Genomic DNA, 24,180 nt, shown 5'->3' on the forward strand with positions numbered 1-24,180 from the left:
TATATTTAAATCCAGGGGAATTTTATCTAAAAAAAAAAATGGAAGATTGAAAGAATGTTTTTATCTCTGCTCCCCCTCAAAAATCCACTAAAATGACACTAAAAAGTTTTTTTAAGATTTTATTTATTTATTTATTTAATATATATAGAGAGAGAGAACAAGAGAGAGCAGGCACTAGACGGGGGGATGGCACAGGGAGAGCAGGGCTCCAGGGCTTAAGCCCAGGACTCTGGGATCATGCATGATCTTAGCGAAGTCACTTAACCAGCTGAGCCACCCAGGCACCCCAACACTAAAAGGATTTTTAAGGCATAGCCCACAATGTACAAGGGCAGAGAAAATGTAAGAGTTTTTTTTAATAGAAATCAGAAAGTAGATGTTATTGGACCAGGAGAAAAGACATAGAGACAATGAAGCAAGCCAAAGAAATCTTCACAAAAACCATAATATCCTCAGAAATATAAGAGGAAGTATTGCAACCATGAGGTAAGAAAGGGATGTTATAACAGAGAACCTTGGGGAAGAGAAAAAAAGCCTACTAGAAATTCAAAATATGATATAAAAAATGTTACATTCCAATTAACAGGTTGGACAATAAAGTTAAGAGTAACTTCATGTGAAGTGGAAAGATGAAGATACTGAAAAACAGACAAAGAGTGATAACAAAAATTGAGTTAGAGAATCAGCCTTGGGAAGTTCAACACCCAAGTAAATGGAATCCTAGAAAGAAGAAAATAGAGAAAATGAAGGGTAGAAAATTATCAAATAAATAATACCAGAAAATTTCACAGAACCTGAGTTTCCAGATTAAAAGGATTCACCAGCAAAATGAATGAGAAAAGAGCCCCCACCAAGGCACATCATTGTGCATTTCTAAAACTAAGAGGATAAAGAGAATATCCTAAAAGTTTATCTTTTTTAAGTAATCTCCACACCCAGCATGGGGTTAGAACTCACAACCCTGAGAGCAGGAGTCACATACTCTACCGACTGAGCCAGCTAGGAGCCCCCTAAAAGTTTCTAGGAGTCAGTCTCATACAACAGATCAAGAATTAGAATAGCATCAACAGTCTCAAAGCAACCCTAGAAGCTAGAAGAAATTAAGAGACAGAAAAATTCTGAAGGAAAATTAATTCCAACCTAGAATTCAATACTCAGCCAAAATACCAATCAAGTGTAAGAGTAGAATAAAAGCTTTTGGGGGCAGCACCTGGGTGGCTCAGTCAGTTAACCATATGCTTTTGGCTCAGGTCATGATCTCAGGGTCCTGGGGTCGAGTCCCACGTCTGACTCCCTGCTCAGCAAGGAGTCTGCTTCTCCCTCTCCCTCTGCACCCCCACTCCAGTTTGTTCTCGCTCCTCCTCCCTCTCTCTCTCCCCCAAATAAATAAATAAATAGATGAGATCTTTTTCTTTTTAAAGCTTTTTTTGAAATTCAAGGTCTCCAAAGTTACTTTTCATATATCCTTCCTTACCAAAGTCTAGTAATCTAGTAAAATAAAGGATAAACCAAAATATTTCTTTTTATTGATGACATTTATATAGTACCTATTGTATGCTAGGCATTCTTCTAAATGTCATAGGTGTGTATGTGTGCTTATTTAATTTAATCTCCATAGGAAATAGCTGAACATTGTTATTATCCACATTTTATAAAGTAGTAAAGGGAAGCTCAGTAATCTGCCTTTGGTCACAAAGCCTGTAAGCACTTAAAGAAAGAGGAAGATTTAACACCCATTCACGGGAGGAACCTCGTCAGCCTGATAAAGGTTAGCCATAAGGTTTACCTCAGGACTTAATAAAGACTGAATGCTTACTCCAAAGACTGGAAACAGGACAAGGATGTTCACTTTCACAACTTCTTTTCAGTATTGTACTAGAGGGTACCTGGAGGTACTGGAGATACTAGAGCCAACGAATTAAGGCAGTAAGTAAATAAATAAATAAATAAAAGACATTTTAAAAAGTAAAAAACACAACTGTCTTTATTCCCAGATGACATGATTATCTACGTATAAAACCCAAAAGGATCTTTAGAAATAAAACCACTAGAACTAATAAGAGAATTTCCTGAGCTCCTGGAATACAAGATCAATACATAGAACTCAATTATACTTCTATACACTGGCAAAAAAAACCAAAACAAACAAACAAACAACAACAAAAACCACAACCAAACCTGAAAAAAAACTTTAAATACTATTTATAATAACATCCAAATAACTACAAAATACTTAGGGATAAATTTAAGAACATGTACAAGATCTGTGTACTGAAAACTACAAAACATTGCCTAGATAAATTAGAGATGAGAAAAAGTGGATAAAGATACCATGCTATGGATTGGAAAACTCGATATTGTTCAGATATCAGCTTTCTCCAAATTGATCTGCAGATTCAACATAAACCAAATTAAAATCCAAGTAGGATAATATAGAAATTGGCTATCTGATTCTAAAATTAATCTGGTAATGTAGTTAAAGCAATTTAGAAAAAAAAAAAAAGCATAGGTCTGAAGAGTAACCTGTCTGGGTTGAAAACAGGACTATGAAGGCTCTAGAGAGAGGTGTCCAAGAAAGAAAAAAAATACATATAGACTATCTGATGAATGTGAAGGTATTCAGGGAGACATTTGAGAATGATGTAAATGATGTAATAAAAAGTAATGATGAAAATCCTATTGTTGGGCGCCTGGGTGGCTCAGTGGGTTAAGCCGCTGCCTTCGGCTCAGGTCACGATCTCAGGGTCCTGGGATCGAGTCCCATGTCAAGGGCTCTCTGCTCAGCAGGGAGCCTGCTTCCCTCTCTCTCTCTCTGCCTGCCTCTCTCTCCATCTACTTGTGATCTCTCTCTGTCAAATAAATAAATAAAATCTTTAAAAAAAAAAAAATCCTATTGTTAATTCCAGGGAAGACAGAACTTATACAACGAAAGGAAATGCAAACATTGTATCCAACTGTGAATTATTTCTTATATAGTCATTATAACAAAAACATTGAATGTTGATTTAACCAAAAAACATAGTTATCTGTCCTGGGAGAATGGGAGGGGCAGTATTTGCTTGAACAGGAGTAATTGCCCGAGAGAGTTTGAAAAAGTGTTAAATCCTCAGAAGCTAAAGGAGAAAGTCAATAAATGATATCTAAAACTGGAAGAAAAAAATCAAAAGCCAGCTGAATAAGCATATTTAGAAATATGTACACCACTATTAAATGAAACAACTATCAGAGTTGAAAGTTGTTTCCTTCTCTGCAGGGAGTGTGGCAAGAGGGTTGCTGCTGATGTTCACTATAAGCTTAATAAAACTATTTCACTTTTTTAAACAATGTACATGAAATATTTTGATTAAAAAACTAATTTAAGAAAGTCTGAAAAAATTCTGTTTCTTTCATACATTTTTAATTCTTAAGTTCATGTTTACTCTCAAGGCTGGAAAAAGGATCTTGAGTTTAAAAACAGAGTCCCAGGATACATAAAAGCAACTGTGGTGAGAACATAACCATTAGCCACGTGTGGCTTTCTAGAAGGACCAAACCCAGAGATCTTTGGCCACTCCATCTTCCGCATGGAAACAGCAAAGTCTGTCATCCATCATGATTTTTCAGTTAGTGGTCATCTCAGAGAAGACACATCTCAGGAAAGACCCTTAGACCAAAGAGGAGGTAGTTATTTCATTTCCTCTGAAATTCCCTAGTTCAAATTCAAGTTGCAGGGAAACCCCTATGGAATAAAACCTGGACTCTCAGTTAATCTTTTTTGCTGGAACCAGTAAAAACAGGCCACTGGACTGGGCAAAGGATGGTGAGGGGCCACGGTTTGTCAGACGGATAACTAGTGTAGGAGAAAATAGTATATTTCAACATAATTACATGGAGTCTAGAAAATGTTAACCTAGCCTACAAAAAAATTTTCTTTTTTTAAAAACATTATATAATTTATTTTTTTAAGCTCGTTCACTCATTCATTCATTTTTAGTATTCTCTACACCCAAGGTGGGGCTCAAACTCACCACCCTGAGATCAAGAGTCACATACTCTTTCCAGCAAGCTAGCCAGGTGCCCCCAAATCAAATTTTCAAAACTTACGAACAGCAAGCACCAAACAGAACATACATTCACATCCCAATCCTTGTCCCTGACTCTATCATTGAGGTTCCCCACATCCTTAACCTAGTCCTATCCCTGGCTCACTACCATCTCTGACACCCCAGTTCCCTGCCAAGATGCATCCCATCCCTGATCCCAACCTCACCCTGGACACCGATCCCCTCTCTGAGATGAACCATCTCCTTGACCTTGCCCTATCTAGTAGTTGAAACACTTGCTTTTGATATTTCAGGACTCCCTGTTATTTCAGCACCCACATCCCGACATTGTTACAGATCTGAAACCCAATCATTTATGTATTGAGCTCTACTGGAGAATTACACATTGCACTGAAACTCTAATGGAACAATGTTGCCTTTGTTCAAAGAGAGTTCTGACTACAGTTGACCCTTAAACAACAGAAAGTTAGGGACATGGACCCCACCACACCATCGAAAATCTGTATGTATACTCTTGACTCCCCAAAAACTTAAGTGTTAACAGCTTCCTGTTGACCAGAATCCTTACCAATAACATACATAGATGAACACATATTTTGTATGTTCTATATACTATATTCTTACAATAGAGTGACCTGGAGAAAATCATGAAGGGGCACTTGACTCACTCAGTCAGTGGGCCATGCCATGGGTCTTGGGGTCGGGAGTGCAAGCCCCATGTTGGAGGAGTAGATTGCCTTTAAAGTTTTTAAAAATCAGGATGAAACTAGGTTTATACTACTGTATTTATTTTAAAAATCCACATTATCAGTGGACCCACACAATTTGTTTGAGAATCAACTATATATCCCTCCCTGTTTAAAACAATTCCAAATTGTTTTATTGGTGTTCGATTCTCATTTCCCAGGTTACTAGTGAGGCCAAGCATCTTTTCAGATGTATTTGAGTCATTTGTGTTTCCCCAGACCCAATATGGATCCTTATTCACTTACTGAAGCCCCTGACAGAGTCATCTTTGGGACAGCAGAAGGTGGAGGACGATGGGCATTTAAGCTCGCAGTTGAGAGGTGGAAGGAAATTAGGGGAAGGAGGAAAAGAAAGGAAGATTCCAAGACCCATTTGCCAGCCTTCCTCCCTGGACTTCTGCATTCTTCCAGCTTCTTTCCTGAATCAGACCTACCTCTTAGGGCTTGAGCCCTAACTCCTTTCTCATCAAACCACTTGGAGACCCTTGGCTGGACAGCCAAGGTACCACCATCCTGGTGCCCAGAAAAGCACCTTAGACAATGTTCCCCAGAAAATGGTGACTCTACCAGTGATGTCTTTTTGCTCCAGCCACTAACTGGACTACAACAGTAGCCCCTAACATTCACTCCAGTTCTGACATCTCTCCCAGAGACCCACCACACTCACACACTCATGCCGTTCCTACATCTCATCCATACTTGGTCCCAACCCCATTGCGCCTCCCTGAATCTCACTGACCCCAGCCCCAGCTTCTCCCTATTCTGGATCTCCCTCTATTCCCGATACCCATCCTTTTCTGACCTGTCCCAAGCTGCCACCACATCTTCGGCTCCCGGCCACATCACATCCAACTCTAACCTCATCCCTGGATCTACTCTCAACCTTGATCTAAAGCTCATCTCTGAACTTCTCTCCATCTCCAACCTCAAACCAAAGGAAGCTTTTCCTTATGTTTTCTCCCAAGAGTTTTATAGATTCAGCTTTTATCATTAGGTATTTGACTCATATTGAATTAACTTTTGTATATGGTATGAGGAAAGGGACTAGGTTCATTCCTGTGCCTGTGGATAACTGGTTTGCCCAGCACCATGTGTTGAATAACTATCCTTTCTCCCACTGAATATTCTTGGGAACCCTTGTTGAAAATCATTGACCATTTATGCTTGGGTCTCCTTCTGGGCTCTTTGTTCTCATCCACTCCATCTGCCCAAGTGTGTTGAGCACAATTTTTGCCTCTTTGTCACATCATATCCCACAACCATATTCAAAGGCAAGAACCAAGGACATGTGGGTGTGTGGGAGTCCCTGGACCCAGCAGACTTCCTCTTAAGCAATGGTGTCCTGAAGCCAGTTTGTACCTGCTTGTGAAAGCAGCCCATTCATTTCCTAAATTTTTGTGAGCTAGTTGCTAAACACGTGAAAACCTTTGACATCGCCCTGGTGGGAACATGCTGATGCAGGCAACTTGGTAAATGCTACAAACCCTGACTTCTTTTCACCAGCACACTATTGCCCTGAAATCTTACTAGTCAGAAGTGGATGACAGGGCCTCTCCTAGCTAAGGGAGTCTGGGAAAGTGAGTGTCTGTCCTTCTCGGCCTCCCTCAAGGGAGGTGGGCTTTGCCAGCAAGCAAGAAAGGGAGAGTCAGGAAAGCAACGACTGCTGTTTGCCACTAATGGCTCCTCGTGGTAGGAACTTTCTGTCGTCACCTGAAAGGATGCCTTTCGAATGTCTTTAACTGCCCCAGACACCAGAGTGCTTGAGCTCAGTGCTAGGGTGGACTGAGCTCTAGCAGCTGGCATAGGAAGTATAGGGAGGCGTGGGGAACGAGGGCAGGCTTTCTAAACCGTCCAATGGGCCTGAAAAGGACGTGGCCCCAGTAGCTTCCTGTAACCACGACCGGGAGCTGCTTTGACACAGAGACTGGAAACAACCAGTGGACATGAGGCTCGGGATGGATGCCGACGGCACGGGAGGTGCCCCGAGGCGCTCCAGCAGGGCCCAGGGGCTCAGAAGGTGGTAGAAGTGTTTGCTGAAGAAGAGCCAACAAAGGAAGGCCTGCCGTCCTTGGACAAATACTCCTTGCTGATGAGCCCGTGGAAGGCCATGATCTTGAGGAGTCCGTGGCGAAACTTCTGGCCGATGAAGGCGTAGATGAAGGGATTGAGGCAGCTGTGGAGGAAGCCCAGAATCTCGGTGGCGTCCAGGGCCCGGCCGATGTCGTTGCGGCGCTCGCACGTCTCCTCAATCACCCGGAGCCTCATGAGGGTGTCTGCGACCAGGACCAGGTTGTAGGGCAGCCAGCAGAGCAGGAAGACGAGCACGACGGCGAAGATGACCCGCATGGCCCGGTGCTTCTGCCCCATGTGGGCCTGGAACAGCGTACGCAGGGTGAGTCCATAGCAGAACAGCATGACCGCCAAGGGCACGAGGAAGCCGAAGGTCTGGGGCAGGGCCCGCATCACTACCCGCAATCTCGTGGTATTGGCGCCCATGTCCTCATAGCAGACCGGGCTGGAGTAGGGGGGATTGATGGCCCTGCGGAAGATGAAGATGGGCAGGGACAGGATCAGGGACAGCGCCCAGATGCCTAAGCATATGAACTTGACCCAGTGCCGCTTCTGGGTCAGTGTGCGTGTGGCATGGACGATGGCCAGGTAGCGGTCCATGCTGATGCAGGCCAGCAGTAGGATACCACTGTAGAAGTTGACTTCCTTCAGGAGCGAGACCACCTTGCACAGGGGTGTGCCAAAGATCCAGCCTTTCGCCTTGGAGGCAGCCCAGATAGGCAAGGTCAGGGCAAAGAGCAGGTCGGCTATGGCCAAGTTCAGCAGGTAGACGTCAGTGACTGAGCGGCTGAGCCGACTGTATAGGACAACCAGTATCACTAGGGAGTTTCCCAGCAGGCTCAGCACGAAGACCAGGGCGTAGATGACCACCACTGCATACTTGTTGAGTGACTCAGTGTCTATCCTACAAGGACCATATATTTCTGTGGGTGGTGTGCCACTGAAATTTCCAAATTCATCGTAATACCATTCATCGGTGTCATTCCATAGATTTTCCATTGAGAAAATCATGGATCAATCTAGTCGAAAGATTCAAGAGAAAGAAATGTGATTTAGTAACTCAGATTGAAATCACTTATCAAGGATGTGAGAATAGTTATCAGAATAGCTTTGGGGACGCCTGGGTGGCTCAGTTGGTTAAGCAGCTGCCTTCGGCTCGGGTCGTGATCCCAGCGTCCTGGGATCGAGTCCCATATCGGGCTCCTTGCTCTGCGGGGAGCCTGCTTCTCCATCTGACTCTGCCTTCCACTCTGTCTGCCTGTGCTCGCTCTCGCTCGCTCTCTCTGACAAATAAATAAAATCTTTAAAAAAAAAAAAAAAGAATAGCTTTGCTTCTCTGTTGGTTTGGCAACAGGAGAAGCCCTTCCCTCTCCTCTATTTTGAACTTCTTTTGAGGTCGATTTCATAGCATCGTCATTAGAGAGGAGTCCCCATCCTTGTTCCCCCTAAACATCCACAGAACCATCAGCAGTGTTCAAATATTTTTCCAAATTGTGAAAGGTTTTGCTGAAGCAAAATCACACCGAAAGACCAACGTGTAAATCCTGCTGGGAAGGAAGGGGTGCTGCCATTTCCACCCACATAGCTGCTAAGGTGGGGCCCCCAGAACTCCCAAGATCTCCAGAAAACAGTCTGAAGACCTTTGGAAGGTTACCAATCCTGGGTAGGATCCAGTCCTCACTCTATGCTGATTTATCAATAATAAGCTGCGTGACCTTAGGGGGTTGTTTTACCTTTACAGATTTCTGCTTTCTCCTCTGCCACTGGAGGGAGACAGAGTATATGACCCCTGAGTCCCCTGCAGGCCTGAGGTTCTCTGAGTTCATTCCGATACAGACATTCTAGTATGTTCTCTGCCTGCTGATACTGCATTTTTCCAGAAGACAGCATTTGAGGGCAAAGCAATAAACATTAGACTGGGAAAATGCAAGCCTCTTCCCCCCCCGAAAAAGGGAGAGGCGTGAAAGGAGGAAGTGACAAGACTGTAGCCCCCCCTTGTTACCAACCACAGCCCCCTATGAGATCGGAATTGAATAGGTGGTCACAAGGGAGGAAGCAGAAAGCCAAGAGTCTTCAGGTCCCAGAGAAATGGATGCATTTTCTTTTGTCTTTTTTTTTTAAGGTTTTTATTTATTTATTTGACAGAGATTACAAGTCAGCAGAGAGGCAGGCAGAGAGAGAGAGGAGGAAGCAGTCTCCCCACTGAGCAGAGAGCCCAATGCGGGGCTCGATCCCAGGACCCTGGGATCATGACCTGCGCCAAAGGCAGGGGCTTTAACCCACTGAGCCACCCAGGAGCCCCATGGATGCATTTTCTAAAACACAGTCAAACCAAGTCTCCCTCCCCAAAGAAAGTCCTGGCAACAGAGGTGGCTTCCTACCTGAAGCACCCGCCAGGTGTGTCCAACTGTAGAAGGCTGGAGCTCAGAGACCAGAGGGATTTAACAGTCAGAGGAAACTTGATGAATAAAGGGAAATAGAGAAGCTTCGTCACAGCACACCTCCTCTCTGAGCCCCGCCCATGTCCGTATTTGGAGGACAGAGTGAAGTCAAGGCACCGCGGGGCTTCGGAGACTCCCAGCACCCAGATGTCCAAGCAGGGCTACCAGACATGAAGATGGAGTTAAGGGTCCACTATCTGAGTTCTCCACATGGATAACTACTTTTGTTTTCTTCTTCTTGCATTCGTGTCCACTTGTTTATCCCTTAAATTCCCTTGATCACCTTTGAAAGCTTCTGACTTGCTTGGACATGAATAAAGGGGAGAGGATTTTACTCTTGACAGTAGATACTTCAGAAGAAGTTCTGGTAGGAGACCCCCCTACTTAGGAGGGACTAGGGGCCCGCCACACCCCACACGTTATTGTGGGAAGGAAGTGGAGGGCTGTCCTTGAGCTGCGTTTGGACAACAAGCACACAATTTTTCCTTCTCCTACAGGCTTCCTTGGGGTGGCCCCCGGGAGTGCTGGAGACAGTCATGAAGATCAGAGGGAGAAGTAAACCGCCACCCACCCACCCACCCCAACACATCAACACAACCATTCTCAACTACTGGTTGATTAGAATGGCCTGAGGCTGGGGGCAGGGACCCCAGGGAGACCACTGGAGCTGGGCCAATCTGTGACCAGAGGAGTTGGGGTGAAGCTCATCTTGCTCCTCTCCCAGAATGAAGGACGTCTTCTAGGAACCTGGCTCAGCTGTTCCCAGCAGTTAACGTGTGTCCCCTGGCTTTACTCCTCTGGTACAGTAACCACGTCTCTGTTACAACACGAACCCTACATTATAATGACACACTTATAAGTCAACCTTCCCCGCCAGCCCATGAGCTTCTAAAGAATAGAGACCCTCTCTCCTCCACCTTCCAATCCTCTGCCAGGGAACAGAGTAGGTGCTCAATCCATCGTTGTAGAAGAAACATCAGACAGACCTGCCATGATTCATGGATCAGGTCACCATCCTGATTCAGAGTGTCTGTTGCTTTTGCCCACACAGTCATAGATGAGGTGTGCCTGAAAGTTTCACTTCCACACTGCCAGGCCAGTCTGCCTGGCATCGTTCTTCTCCAACCATCCTCTAGAGTTTAAATTTAGCATCGATCTGTTCCAGTATAAAGTCTGCCCCTACCATGAATGCCCATTAATCATGCCCTCCCCACAACCCCATGCATAAATTCTGCCACTGACAAGCGTGTTTTCTAAGCTAAGTCATGCTCTCCCCCTGGGTTCTCTTCTCATTCATACAAAGTTGCAGGAAGCATCAGGAGACGATTGCCCTGAGGCCACCCACGCTTTGCTTTTACTGGTGTTGGACTATTGTGTTCTGATGCCTAGACCAGAAAGGACTTGAAGTGGGGAGTCCCTGAAGGGAATGGACATTCCCTTATTAATCATCTAGGGGAAAAGTAATTCTGGGGCGGCAAACAGTGACTGGTAACACAGGAGAGAATAGATGGTGGGGTTTGGCTGCCAAATGCCTAGGAATATGCTAGTGTAAGCAGAGACCATGGAGAAAGAGAGTGTCTACCATCAGGAGGTGGTAGTCGCCGGGCAGGAGGACATCCTTGCAAGGGACCCAAGGAGACAGACCAGGGCAGGAGCTGCTCTAGCTAGTATTTTAATTCCCTCTTTGTCTATAACATCCTTCTGCTTTTCTTAAGCCCTGACTTCAGTCAGTCCAACATTCCAGCCTAATCCAAAGGAGGACTGAGGTAGGAGGGAAGGGTCTGGTCCGCCCTCCGGCCCAGGGAGTAAAGGAGAAGCAGTCCCTCTCGGTGGTTGTGGAGGCAGCCACGGTGGTAGCTTAGGTCTCCAGTGGGAAGGTGATCTGGAGGAGAAGAGTTAAAAGGACTCTCCTCTTCGTGGAAGGAGAGAAAGGCAAGAGCATTTCACGGGAGGGAAAAGGCATGAGCTTGGAAGAAAATGTTACCCACTTGAAAATGTTCCAGCAAGTCCGCCCACCCGACAGATCCTCCGTACCACATCTTCCCACTTAGAACTGCTCCCTCTTTAACAGATCTGTGATGTTCCTAGCAGGAAAGCATGTTTCTATTCTGTGCGGAACATCCAGTGCCATCAAGATTGTTATGACATGTGTCGCCTGAATGCCAGTCCTCTGGCAAAATGCGGAGGCCCCTTCTTGCCACTCTGATTAGAAAATGGAAGCTTCATATGCAAGAACGTGTGAGCGGCACAACATGGCTGGACGTGTATCTATCCTGTCCCTCTGTCAGCTTTGATGTCCACGTTGGCCTCCCTTCACGGTCCTGCAGAAGAGTCTGCTTGGACCTGGGGGAGGAGGAGGAGAAGATTCACCCCCTCCCCCATGATCACTCGCATTACCATAGTGACAGGTGCAAGGTAAATATGTGACCTAAGATGGTCCCCGCAGAGCCAAGGTTGGGACGGCTGTTTGGCGACAACGGAAAAGCCAAGATGGCGTCTTAGTTACAGCTGGAAGCCATCTTGGTGCATCAGTGGCAAACCAGACCAGGAGTCAAAACTAACACACAGAGGAAGGCAGAACTGGGAGAATCACCGAGAAACAGAGCCAGAGTCCTGAACAAACCAGAGGCAAACCTCCCTAAGTCCTTTTCAGTTCTTCACTGTTAAGACCAGTTTAGGCCGAGTTTTCTGTCACTGGCAACCAAAACTGTGACCCACTGAAAGAGTTCTAGAAAACAAGTGGTCCAGGATGAGATGTCAGCGCCTCATGGGGTCCGGGCTGTGAGAGTCAGGGTGAGCAAGGACTTAACAGGTATGATCTAGGCAGGTGCAGACCTCCGAGGCCTAACAGAAATCAAAGAGGAACCTCGAAAAGTAAGCACCTAAAAACCAGTCTGAGAACCCACTCCCAAATGAACTCAGACATCTTCATCAAAGACCCATAGATCTCGGCTTTGGAGTCAGACAGATGGTGCTTCATATACGGGACCTTCCTTTATTGGTTTATGATCTTGGATAAGTTTCTTTTTTTTTAAGATTTTATTTATTTATTTGACAGAGATCACAAGTAGGCTGAGAGGCAGGCAGAGACAGAGAGGAAGGGAAGCAGGCTCCCTGCTGAGCAGAGAGCCCGATGAGGAGCTCGATCCCAGGACCCTGGGACCATGACTTGAGCCGAAGGCAGAGGCTTTAACTCACTGAGCCACCCAGGCACTCCCTTGGGTAAGTTTCTTAATGTGCATCAAAATATCTTTATTCTTGGAATTAAAATTAAGATTTAAAAAGACTAAAAAAAAAAAATCCTTATCCATAAAACTTGGGATCAGGATCCTGGCTTCATGGTGCTGTGTGATGATGAAGGGGTAGAGTGCGGGTCCTGGAACCCGACCACCACGCCGCAGATCCCAGCCCTGTCCCTGGTCAGCCGTGGTGCCCTTCCAAGGCTCAGTGCCATCACGTTCTCATCTGTAAAATGGGAAGAAAGGTAGTGCCTAGCTCATAGAACTGACATGAGGATCAATGAAATGAGCTAATACATGTAAGGGACTTAGCACAGTATCTGGCAGATAATAAAGGTTCATTCACCTTTTGCTGACCTGATACACATACGCACCCCTCACCCACGGTCCTGTTGGGAGAATATGCATCGAACATACTGAACAGTGCAGACCCTCTGACCCTGAAACCCCACCTAATGTGAGGAATGGAAGGGAAGGTGGCAAGGAAGACAAAGCTCATCACAGGCTTGTTTATATAACACAGGTTCATAATGACTGCAGTACGCTTCCAAAACTTTTATACAAATTACAGTAGATCTATAAAATGGAACACCGTGTGTCCATTAAACTCAACACGGAGAGCTACAATTAATGTTACAGAAAGGTACCTATAATAGGATGTCAAGGGCAAATGCGGGTTAGCAAAGAGAACGTACAGCAGGATAACACTTTGTAATAAATGTGTGTAGGCACACGGGAAAAATAGGAAAGAAAGTCAAAACGTTAACAGCAGTTATCTTTGGGTGGGGGGCTTATAGAGAGTGGCTTTCTTGTTTGTACCTTTTGATGTTGCCCAATTTCTCAAATAAGCATGACTTTGGCAATTTTTAAAAAATACGTAGCCATTTTCACCATAAATAAATAAATAAACAAATAAATGGAACCCGGTAAATGGACCCTCTCATGGTCCTTTCCCCCCCTTCCACTCCAATTTGCCCGTCCGGCTGGGCTCATGAGCAGACACCCAGGATGTTGAGTCTCCTGTCCACTGAGCTCCCAACTCCTCCAGCCCCAAATGCCCTGCGTCCTCCTTCCCCTCCCTTCCTGTGTCACCCGCCCAGGTTCTCCACTGTGCTGGTTTCCAGATTGTGTTACTGAATCATTTTTAGGAGTCTTTCCCTCCTACTGGGCTGGGAACAGGCAAGACTCTGGGACAGAGTAGTGATTCATACACCATCCCTTCGTTCCTTGCCCCTCCTTAAAGACAGGAACTATAAAGGAGTCTATTTTGCATTCCTGGTGTCCCGCAAAGTGTGTGACACATATGAGTAGATGCCAAACAGGAAGTGGGTGGATAACCAGCGCAGCCACATGGAGTCCTACGCTCAGAGGAGCCCTGAGCTGGGGGCAGAATGCTCTGCGGTCCGCTGCCTTGAACTTCTTAATAACTTCATCTTGGAACTGGTGTCTTCTGAGTGAAGTCTGGTGCAACAGGGGAGCGCGACAGGGGTTGGAACTCAGCTCACACGCAGTCCCACCCTTACTGCCTCTTTGGGCTCAGCCTCCCACTCCCCCACCCCACAGGGGCCCTATGCCTCTGGGAGCACAGCCTTAAATAGCAAATAAAAAAGATGGAGTCCATTAGAGACTATCCTTAAGGGGCACCTGGGTGGCTCCGTCACTTTAGTAAGGCCAGGTCTTGATCTCAGGGTTATGAGTTCAAGTCCCGCACTGGGGTGACACGTGGAGCTTACTTAAAAACGAAACAAAACAACAGAGTCCAGTTAAGAGAATGATCATAGAAGAAAGAAACAAGCTTTTCTCCTGCTTTTGGAATGAGGGGTCCCACGCTCTTATTTTGCACTGGGTGCTGCAGCCAGCCCTGGCACCAAGTAAATATTGGTTGAATATTTGAAATAAATGAACGAAATAGTGGAGGGGAATGAAGAGGCAGATTAGAATCTTCATCTTACCTCACTAAATGGCCCCTCTGTCCTTCCAGGAGCTCGGGCCACTTTGTTGACTCATCGTCGACACCTGTATGTCTCTTACACTCAACATTCAATCTACCAGAAAGTTCTGTCAGCTCTACCAAAATGCATTCCAGTTCCTATTTTCTCATCACCCCTACAACTGATGCTCTGACCCCCATGCCCTTCCCTTCTCACCTAGACTCCTGAAGTGACCTCCCAGTCCTCCTGCTCTTCTATTCCCTTCTTTTGAAAAAAGCCAAAATCCTTTAAGTCCTGCCCCATCACTCCCCACCCCCACCCTGATCCTGCCTCACCATCCCTGGTTATTAGTGGGCTGGGTGGTTCACACAGCAGGGAGTTACTGTCTTTCAGTCCTGGAGGCTGGATATCCAGGACAATGGTGTCAGCAGGGCTGGTTCCTCCTGAGGGCTGCAAGGGAAAATCTGTTCCAGGCTTCTGTCCTAGCGCCCGCTGCTTTGCTGGCCATCTTTGGCCTGTCTCTGCCTGTAGGCACATCAGCCCAATCTCTGCCCTCATCGCCACATGACACTCTCTCCTTGGACGTCAGTGTCTGTGTCCAAATTCCCCCTTTTTAGAAGGACACTAGTCATGTTGGATTCTGGCGCCCTCTGGTGGCCTCATCCTGACTACTATCATCTGTGGCAACCCTATTTCTAAGGTCCCATTCTGACATACTGAGGACTCTAACATATGAATGGGGGGGAGGGGACATAATCCAGCCCATAGCATCTTCTAACTGTATCCTCCTCCTTCCCCCACTTGGAGCTCTGGTCCAGCTGTATTAACCAGGCTCCTGCCTTAGAGCATTACTTCCAATGCCCACTCTTCTCTGAATGCTCTCCTACAGACCTCCCACAGGTAACTTCCCCATGTCCTCTGAGAATTTGTTCAAATGCTACCTTCTCGCTTAGGCCCACTCTGTGCACCTATTCACAATTCCACCTCCCCTAGCATTCCTGATGTCCCTGGCTATGCTGTTTCCCAAACATTTTTCTCCTCTCACAGCACTTACTACTTCTAGCATCCTCTGTAATCTGCGTATGTATTACATATACTACCATTAACGTCTCTAGACTATAAGCTTGGGGAAGGCAGAAATCCTTACCTATCTAGATCACTGTATCCCAAGTGCTAGGAGACAGCTTGGTGATTAGGATGGGATAGAGTGGTGGAAGAAAGAAAACCAAAAGAGAAAGGGGGGGAAGGATGGATTCCATTTCTAGAGGCTAGGAGACCCCCAAGTAACTTGCCCTCTGTTTCTCTCACCTCCAACCACTGGGATAGAGCACTGAAGGGAAAACTGATTCCACCGTGGCTGTGAGAAATGACTTAGCAAAGCCTGAGACCCTTAGCTATACTGACAACACCTGAATCAAGAAAGGGTTCCGATGCTGGGGGGTTGGGGGGTTGGGGGGGTGGTTGGTTTACACGGGGTGGGGGGGGGCAGTGGCTGCGGTTGCAAGATCAGCCCAGGAGAGGGCAGCATTCCCCTCCTAGCAGAACAAATGACAGTGGGGACCCAAAATGAAATCATCTCACTGAAAATACCCTCGACCCCAAAGAAGCTGAGTCAGGCAGCCAACATCTAGAACCCAACATCATCCTTGAAGGTCTGCAAATCCTTTCACATGCATTCATTCACCCCTCAAAAGTCCTCCCAGAGGAGAGTTTAGCGGTTGGCAAGAGTGTGAGCACAGTTGAAGTTGATCGCCCCTTGTGCTCATAGGCCACCCGATTTCTCTCCGGCTTCTAGCACTTCAGAGTCCTGTCCCTGTGGTCTTCCCCCTCCCCCCCCACAAAGACCCTTCCACCAGACCAGTGGTTCTCGGTCTCTCGGTGTGAGCCCGCACATTCAAATACAGCACACCGGGATGCTCTTGGCAAAACAATTCAAAGGTATATTTCAAAGAACTGGAAATCTCCTCACTGTTTTCTCAGAGCTCACTTTTTGGTGCCAGATCCGCATCTTAGGCAGTTCAGGCTGCTGTCACAAAACAGCGTAGCCTTGCTGGTAGGTGGACATCAAGGTGCCCAGCACCAAAGGCCCAGCTTCCTGGCCAGCAGACAGCTGCCTTCTCACAGTGTCTGCGCAGAGGTGACAGAGAAAGGGCTCTGGTCTCTCCCTCTCTGCCTAAGGACTCAAAGCCCATCACAGAGGCCTCACCCCATAACTTCAGCTAAACCTAGTTGCCTCCCAAAGGCCCCACCTCCAAATACCATGAAATTGGGGGTTAGGGCTTCACCATAGGAATTTTGAGGAGACACAATGTAGTCCATAGCAAGTTCCACGGCACACTCTAAGGAGGATGATTTCCTATCCTGATCACGCTCTCTTACATATTCATGAAGCAAGGTTCTAGCAAGTTCTAATGAAGTTCCAACCGGCTTTAACGTGGGCTTGCTTATTTTCTTACATACCACCAACTGCAGCGAGCTCCACCCTGTGCGGCCCAGCCAGCATGCCCGACGTTCTGTCTGACAGACACGGCTGCCAAAATAGTGTCCTTGGTTGTGGTAAAAAATAAACTACGCAAATGGTGCCTGGGGGTGGAGGGGTTGAAGACGGGAACTGGGCAGATGGGAGACAGGTGGGAAAAGACTTTTCATTGATCATTTTTAATTTTTTTTTTTTTTGAAGCATATGGGGGCGCTTGGGTGGCTCAGTCAGTTAAGCTTTCAGCTCAGGTCATGGTCTTGAGTCCTGGGGTTGAGCCCCAAGTCCGGCTCCCTGATCAGCAAGGAGCCTGCTTCTCCCTCTCCCACTCCCCCTGCTCATGCATTCTCTTTCTTGCTTGCTCTCGATTTCTCTCTCTCTCTTAAATGAATAAATAAAATCTTTTTTTTTTAAAGAAATATGTGAAGTGGTTTCCGTTGAAATTTTTAAATGTATAAAATGTAATCTTAGCCTGTTAAGAACTAGGAACTTGAACTTGGGGATGACGAGTAGGAGGTGCTGCTGGGAGTCTTCCTTGAAGCTCTCGCGTCTGGAATTGTCCATCTCCTAGCTGCTCTGTGTCAGCCACCACCCAGAGAGATGAAGAGGCCTTCAGCCAATTCCACAAGTCGTCTTTCTGGGCCTGGGCTTAGGGAACTGTCCCTCTTAGTTCCCTGCATTCCAGGCCCTTGATTCCGAATCAGCTCACCTGGACCCTCTTGGTCCTTGTCTCTTTCCTGTCAGTAGTCTGTCTAGATGCCTGGATTCTCAGGCCCCCAACTGTAACCCAGGGTATGCTGGTATCTCCTCATTTCTCACCTGGCCCTCTCCGCCTGTATTGTTTCTAGATACAACTCCAAATAGCTCCACAGATACAGTCCCACTTCATCTCACCCCAGCAGCAAATTCTCATTCCGTCACCGACTACTGAAACCTGCCCGCCCGGCGAACACTCCCATTTTCTATCACTTAAGATAAGGTCCTCGATTTATACTTGAATATACATATATCCAGCTTCCTCCTGAAATCATCACCCCTGCTCCCAAGCCTGCAGACCCAAAGAGTTTGTTCAGCCACATGGAGCTGATCTCTTTGTCTGTTGTTCATTTAAATTTAGACTTGGTTTTTAACGTTTAAAAATTTAGACTCATTCACATTAAAAAACCATCAAAGTTTCTATGCTGTCCTCTAAAATTTGGGAAGTATGGCAATACTGAGCCCATGGCAAAAATCAGCTGACACTGGTACAGGAGAGAGATCCTAGAAACAGAATCACACTCATGCCATCATCTGATTTTTCAACAGAAGAGTCAAAGCAGTCAGACGGGGAAAGGAAATTTTTAGCAAACAGACTATTGCTGGGATAGTGAGGTATGGGAAAAATATGAACCTTGACCCCTACATCATACACAAACATTATATTGAGATGAATCACCAGCCTAAACCTAAAAGCTAAAACTGTGAAGTTTCTAGAAGAAAACATGAATGAATACCTCCATGACTCAAAGCCAAGCAAAAAGCTTCTTCCGCAACTCAAAGAAGGCAATAACCATTTAAAAATGTCTTTGCTAAATTAAATTTCATCAAAATCAAAAAATTTCTGCTCATCCAAAAGACACCATTAAGAAAAAGGTTAGACAAACCACTGTCTGGAAGAAAACAATTGTGAAACATATATCTGATAAAGGGCTGGTCTCCAGGATATATCAAGAAATCGAATTATAATAAAAAGAGCAAAAGACTACTCAAAAAAAAAAAATGGGCAAAAGATCTGAACAGGCAGGGGGCACCAGGATGGCTCAGTCGGTTGAGTGTCTGACTCTTGGTTTTCAGCTCAGGTCCTGATCCCAGGGAGGTGAGATCGAGCCCCATGTCAGGCTCTGTGCTCAGCACAGAGTCTGCTCGAACTTCTCCCTCTCCCTCTGCCCCTCCTCCCTGTCTCAAATAAATAAATAATAAAATCTCTTTAAAAAAAAAAAAAAAAAAGAATTGAACAGGCCTTCACAAAAGAAGAGATACAAATGAGCAATATGTCCGTGAAGGACACAAAGGCTACGAAGCAGTGGGAGTGTCCTACATCGTTGGTGGCGGGTATAAAAGGATATAACCCCTCAGTAAAAAGGTCTGGCAGTTCCTTCTAAAACTAAACGCACTTCTGCCCTCTAACCCAGCAATTCTGCTCCTAGAAATATATCCAGGAGAAACGCAAATATGCACTCACAAAAATATTTATACAAAATATTAATAGCTTATTCATAAGAGCCAAAGACTAGAAACAGCCCAGTTGTCCCCACACAGAGGATGGCTGAACAAACTGGTCTGTTCACACGGTGGAACACAGTGGAAGATTGTCCATGACTTAGAGGGATGAACCCTCAACAACACTCAACAACACGGATGAATGTTTAAAACTTCAAGCTGAGGGAAAGTACACGCTGTGACGAGTCTGCTTTCATGAGGTTCCTGAACAGGCAAAGCTAATCTATGGGAGAAAATAATCCGGTAGGGCCTTATTCTCTTCTCGTTGCTGAGGCCACTGTGCCCTTGTCAAGTCTCTGGCCTCCCTGAGACTGAGCTCTGTGCCTTCCATGATGCTGTAGGGTTCTGATGGAGAGATATTTGAAGTTGATGTTGAAATTGCCAGCCAGTCTGTGACTATCACGACCACATTGGGAGATTTGGGAATGGATGAGGGAGGGGACGATGACCCAGCTCCCCTACCAAATGTTGACACAACAATATGAAAAACAGTCATGGAGTGAGTGGTTTATGCCCCCTGAGAAGGATGACAATAAAGCAAAGCGAATAGATGATATCCCTGTTTGGGACCAAGAATTTCTGGAAGCTGATCAAGATGGCAAACTACTTAGACGTCCAAGGTTTCCTTGATGTTACACGCAAGAGGGTGGCCCGTACCATAAAGGGAGAGACTCCTGAGGGGGTCTCAAGACCTCCCATATCCAAAATGACATTTCCAGGAGGCAGCCCAGGTATGCAAAGAGAAGCAGCAGTGTAATAAATGAAATGTCGTGTCTGGCCCTATAGCGCTCTAAGGATTGTTCCAAAGACTAGTTGCGCTTCTCTGTTTATAATTGTTGGTATTAGACCAACAGTAGACACATGCAGCAGATCAGTGGTTTGGGCAGAATATTGTCTTCCTTGCAGGTGTGGGTTGAGTACAGATTCCGAACGTATGGCTCTGTTTGCTCCAGGATGATCTAAAGTCTCTTTTTTCTTTGCTCCAAATAAATCTGAACTGTGGGTTCTCTCTAGAAGGTGGTATTTGGTGCTTTCCCTCTCTTTGTAGAGTGATTTCTGCCTATTGTTTCGTTAACTTTAGTGACCTGATGAAAGGTGGCATTGTATATAAAACAAGCTGCAAAATAGGAAAAAAAAAAAGGGAAAGAAAAGAAAGAAAATCAGAGCAGTGGCTGCCTCAGGAGGGACAGAAGCAGAGACAAACAGGAGGGACTCCAGGGGACCTTTAGGGATAGTGGTGATGTTTTCTGTGTTGATGGAGGTTTGGATGATACAGGAGCACATACTTGCCAAAACTCAGTGAATATACACTATGGATTTGTGTGTTTTGTTGCCTATGAATTTTACTCAGAGGAAAAACTATAAATACTGATCTTGAATTCATGCTCTACAACCTGATATATTCAGAAAGAAGTGCACGGCTGTCTGCAATTTCCTTTGAAACTCATCAAGAAAGCAAAATGGATTAATGGATACAGGGATGGCTAGATGCATAGATACAAGGAGAGGGCAAGCCAAATGTTAATGGTAGATTCTCAGTCGTAGGTATATAGGCATACCCTGTAAAGTTCTTTCAACTTTGCTGCATGTTTGAAAATTTTCACAATAAAATGTCATGGACGGGGTCAGCTGGCCCTTGGTCTCAGCACTCTTTTAAGCAGGGTGCACACTGTCCAGTTTGCCACACTTCCTATCCTACCTTCTTGCCCCAAGCCTACCCTGCTTCACTCGTTTACATTTCCTGCACCCCCTGGTGGTCTGAGACACATACCCCATATCCTAATGGTTGTTAAAGAAATCTCTGAAAGAGGTAGAATTAGCATTGCACCAATCCCTCCACTTACCAGTTTTGTCATCGTGGGCAAATTAATTCACCTCTGAGCCTTGATTTTCTTGTCTGTAGGATAAAGTGAACTGGTGAATGCAAAGTCTCCAGCACACAGTGGGCACCACATCCATGATGACTATTATTACACACTCCAGTATACTGACATTGTAAATGTAAACAGATAGAGGAGTGTTTGATTTTCACAGTGAGAAACTCTCTAGAGTTTACACGCAGGGGAAAGAATGGGAATACTTCTTGCTGGAAACTGCCCTATGTGCTTTCACTAAATTTCCTCTTGCGCAAGAAAAGCAAATGCCACCTGTACCTGTGAGCTAAGCACAGTCTCTGAAATGGAGAATTCAGTGGGATGGTTGCAATAAGAAACATATATTTGAGTCACCAGGGTGGCAAAGAAAGCTTCACAGAAGAAGGAACACTTGAGTTGTGTCTTACAGGATGGATAGGAGTTTTCCAGGTCAACCTGGGGAAGGAGGGCTGTCCAGGAAGAAAGAACAACATCGGCAAAGGCATTGAGCACAGAAAAAGCAATGGGGTGGGGAGCCTGGGTGGCTCAGTTGGTTAAGGGTCCAACTCTTGATACTGGCTCAGATCGTGATTTCAATGTCCTGAGATCAAGCCCCAAGTCAGGCTCCACATATAGCAGGGAGTCTGCTTGAGATTCTTTCTCTAACTCTTTCCCTCCCCTAGCTCTCTCTCTTGCTGTCTCTCAAATAAATAAATCTTTAAAAAAAAAAAAAAAAGTAAAGAAATGGGATCCTCAAAATTGACAAACAGTTTTTACTAGTAGAGCCCAGGAATGGCAGGAGATAAAACTGGAGAGGGAGGTAGTGGCTAAATCATGGCCCATTTGCTTGCAGCTGGTTTGGGTTTTGTGCTGCTGATTAAGAGCTATGGGCCCATTTTAGGAAGCTACTTCTACAGCAGAGGAGGGCTAGACTGACGACAGAGCACCCCAAGGCAGGGAAAACAGCTTGGTTCCAGCGCCACCCACTGCTCCCCAGAACTGATTGGGATCATTGTGAAGCCAATGGATTCCAGGGCCCACACCAGCCGTATTGAATCAGAGTGTAGGAGCAAGGCCTGGGAATCCAGATAATGAACAATCACCCCAGGTTTCTAACAAGCTTAGAAAACAATGAGTCCAGGAGATGGTGTCCACAGTCCTCCAAAAGGAGATTAAGGCCAGAACTGAGGCACTGGGGAAAGAGGAGATGAGGCATATTACATACAGTGTGGTTGATCTTAAATAATGTGGCGAGCGTTTGCATGTGGGGGTGGTGACTTCCGGGCATGACTGTGCAGACTATTATACCGTTTAACGAGATAGGGAATGCTGAGAAAGGTCAAGTTGAGAGAGAGGAGATAATGACTTCTGCTTAACCAGATGAATCACTATCTCGATAGCCAGCACTGTCCGGGGAGTGGTGAGCTCCAGCCCTCGAAGGTCACCCAAGGAGAGACGATGACGTGAGAAGGAGAAGAACAGTAGCTCCCAAGTGCACTCATGTTCTCTTGCATTTCTCGCACAAATCCGTTGCTTGGATGTCTCACATTTTCCAACCATGTTAAACAGGAATCAGGACAATAAATTACAGGCATAAAGTTTGAAAATAGACAAGCAGAAAAAGTAAACATTCCCTGAGTCTTCAAAACGCAGATGCCTGACAGATTCAGGCCTCATCCTGCCTCTGGACTTAAGCCAGGGACAGAGCTCCTGGGTGACCTGGCAGGCCCTGGACGATACCCCATCTCTCATTAGCCTTTGATGCTGTTTACCGAATCAACACTCCTGCACAGGTGACCCTCCTCAGACAACAGAGACGGCATAAAGGGCATACTAACTGCCAGAAAACTGGGATCAGAAGAAGAGGGAAGTGGGCCGCCTAACCTCTCAGAGCCTCTTTATGTTCTCGGATAAGGATGACAGCAAGTGCTTTAAGGAACAAATGAGGAAACACGCATTAAGACCTGTCAAAAAGTCTGCTCACGGCTCTAAGGAGTCATAGAAACCCACTCCCACCAGCTCAAGTTGAAGGAGACTTTATGGAAATGAGACAACAGGCAATCTCACCAGTTTGCAAGAGCAGGAAATGAAGTAGAGTTTGTCATTCAGGCATCGGAGCTGAAAGCCTGACATGACTCCCTACCGCAGCATTCTCTCTGGGGACATATGGCCTCCTGTCTCTGCTTCGCTCTGCCTGGCCATGTGTTCCCACATGGCAGACATGGCACTCGTCTAACCCACATCCATTCTTCCTCACTCCAAGGAGCTCAGCTTGAAGAACAGGGTCGAAGGCAACTGTTTGCTGTTTGCTGTTCACGTTCCCAGCCTCCTTTCCACCTAGCAGTGGCCTCCTGTGTGGTTCTGGCAGATGCTTAAGGGGAAGACTTAAGAAGCAATGGGAACCTAGCTAGGAAAGCTCTTGCTTTTCCTGACAAAAGGGAAAGATGCTGCTGGGTGCTACCTCTTCCTTTTTCTTCCTTTTGCTTGTGGGAGCCAGAGCTACAGCAGCCATCACGGGACCATGAAGAGAAAGTCAGAAGAATCACAAAGAGCTGGTTCACCCTCGGACTGCAATGAACCCTGGAACCAACACGAACGGATAGTATGTGTAGAATAACAACAAAAATCCCGCAATGTGTTTAAACTCTTACGAGTTTGGTTCTTGTTACTCGCAGCTGAAGGCACTCTTGACTGATTGAGTGATTCAACTATCATCTAATTTGGGATTTTCCAAATTTCAATCATCCTCAGATCGTCTGCTGCATTTGTCCTGTGTCCACTCAAGTGCTATGTTTTTCTTTAAGTTGACTAATTTGTATCATAATAAGTTAAATACCCACTTTAGCCTTGTGGCTCTCTTGTGTGAGTTTGCGGTCTTTCTAATACCTGTTCAAATAAATATGTAATGATTAAAATTAGGGGTGACTGAGTGGCTCAGTGGGTTAAAGCCTCTGCCTTTGGCTCAGGTCATGATCCCAGGGTCCTGGGATCAAGCTCCGCCTGGGGCTCTCTGCTCGGCGGGGAGCCTGCTTCCTCCTCTCTCTCTGCCTGCCTCTCTGCCTACTTGTGATCTCTGTCAAATAAATAAATAAGATCTTTAAAAAATAAATTAATTAAATTAA

General features: G+C 45.8%; 1 protein-coding gene across 2 annotated transcripts; it reads right to left on the reverse strand.

The window, feature by feature from the left end:
- Positions 1–1,956: 1,956 nt before the first annotated feature.
- LOC101678099 (C-X-C chemokine receptor type 2) lies at positions 1,957–9,329 on the reverse strand. Of its 2 annotated transcripts, none has more exons than XM_013061538.2 (2): positions 9,241–9,329; positions 1,957–7,878 (listed from the first exon to the last, which is right to left on the reverse strand). In XM_013061538.2, exon 2 carries the CDS (start codon positions 7,868–7,870, stop codon positions 6,800–6,802), a length of 1,071 nt encoding a protein of 356 aa, XP_012916992.2. In that variant the 5' UTR covers positions 7,871–7,878; positions 9,241–9,329; the 3' UTR covers positions 1,957–6,799. The 2 variants fall into 2 exon arrangements, with proteins under 2 accessions (XP_012916992.2, XP_044934671.1); XM_045078736.1 differs by lacking the exon at positions 9,241–9,329 and adding an exon at positions 8,593–8,820.
- Between the last annotated feature and the right edge of the window lie 14,851 nt (positions 9,330–24,180).

Source organism: Mustela putorius, unplaced genomic scaffold (genome assembly GCF_011764305.1).
Source record: "Mustela putorius furo isolate JIRA1106 unplaced genomic scaffold, ASM1176430v1.1 tig00000275_pilon_pilon_pilon, whole genome shotgun sequence".
Lineage (NCBI taxonomy): Eukaryota > Metazoa > Chordata > Mammalia > Carnivora > Mustelidae > Mustela > Mustela putorius.

Excerpts from the sequence above, each read along its gene's own strand:
- LOC101678099 (XM_013061538.2), bottom strand. The coding sequence starts at position 7,870 with ATGATTTTCTCAATGGAAAATCTATGGAATGACACCGATGAATGGTAT.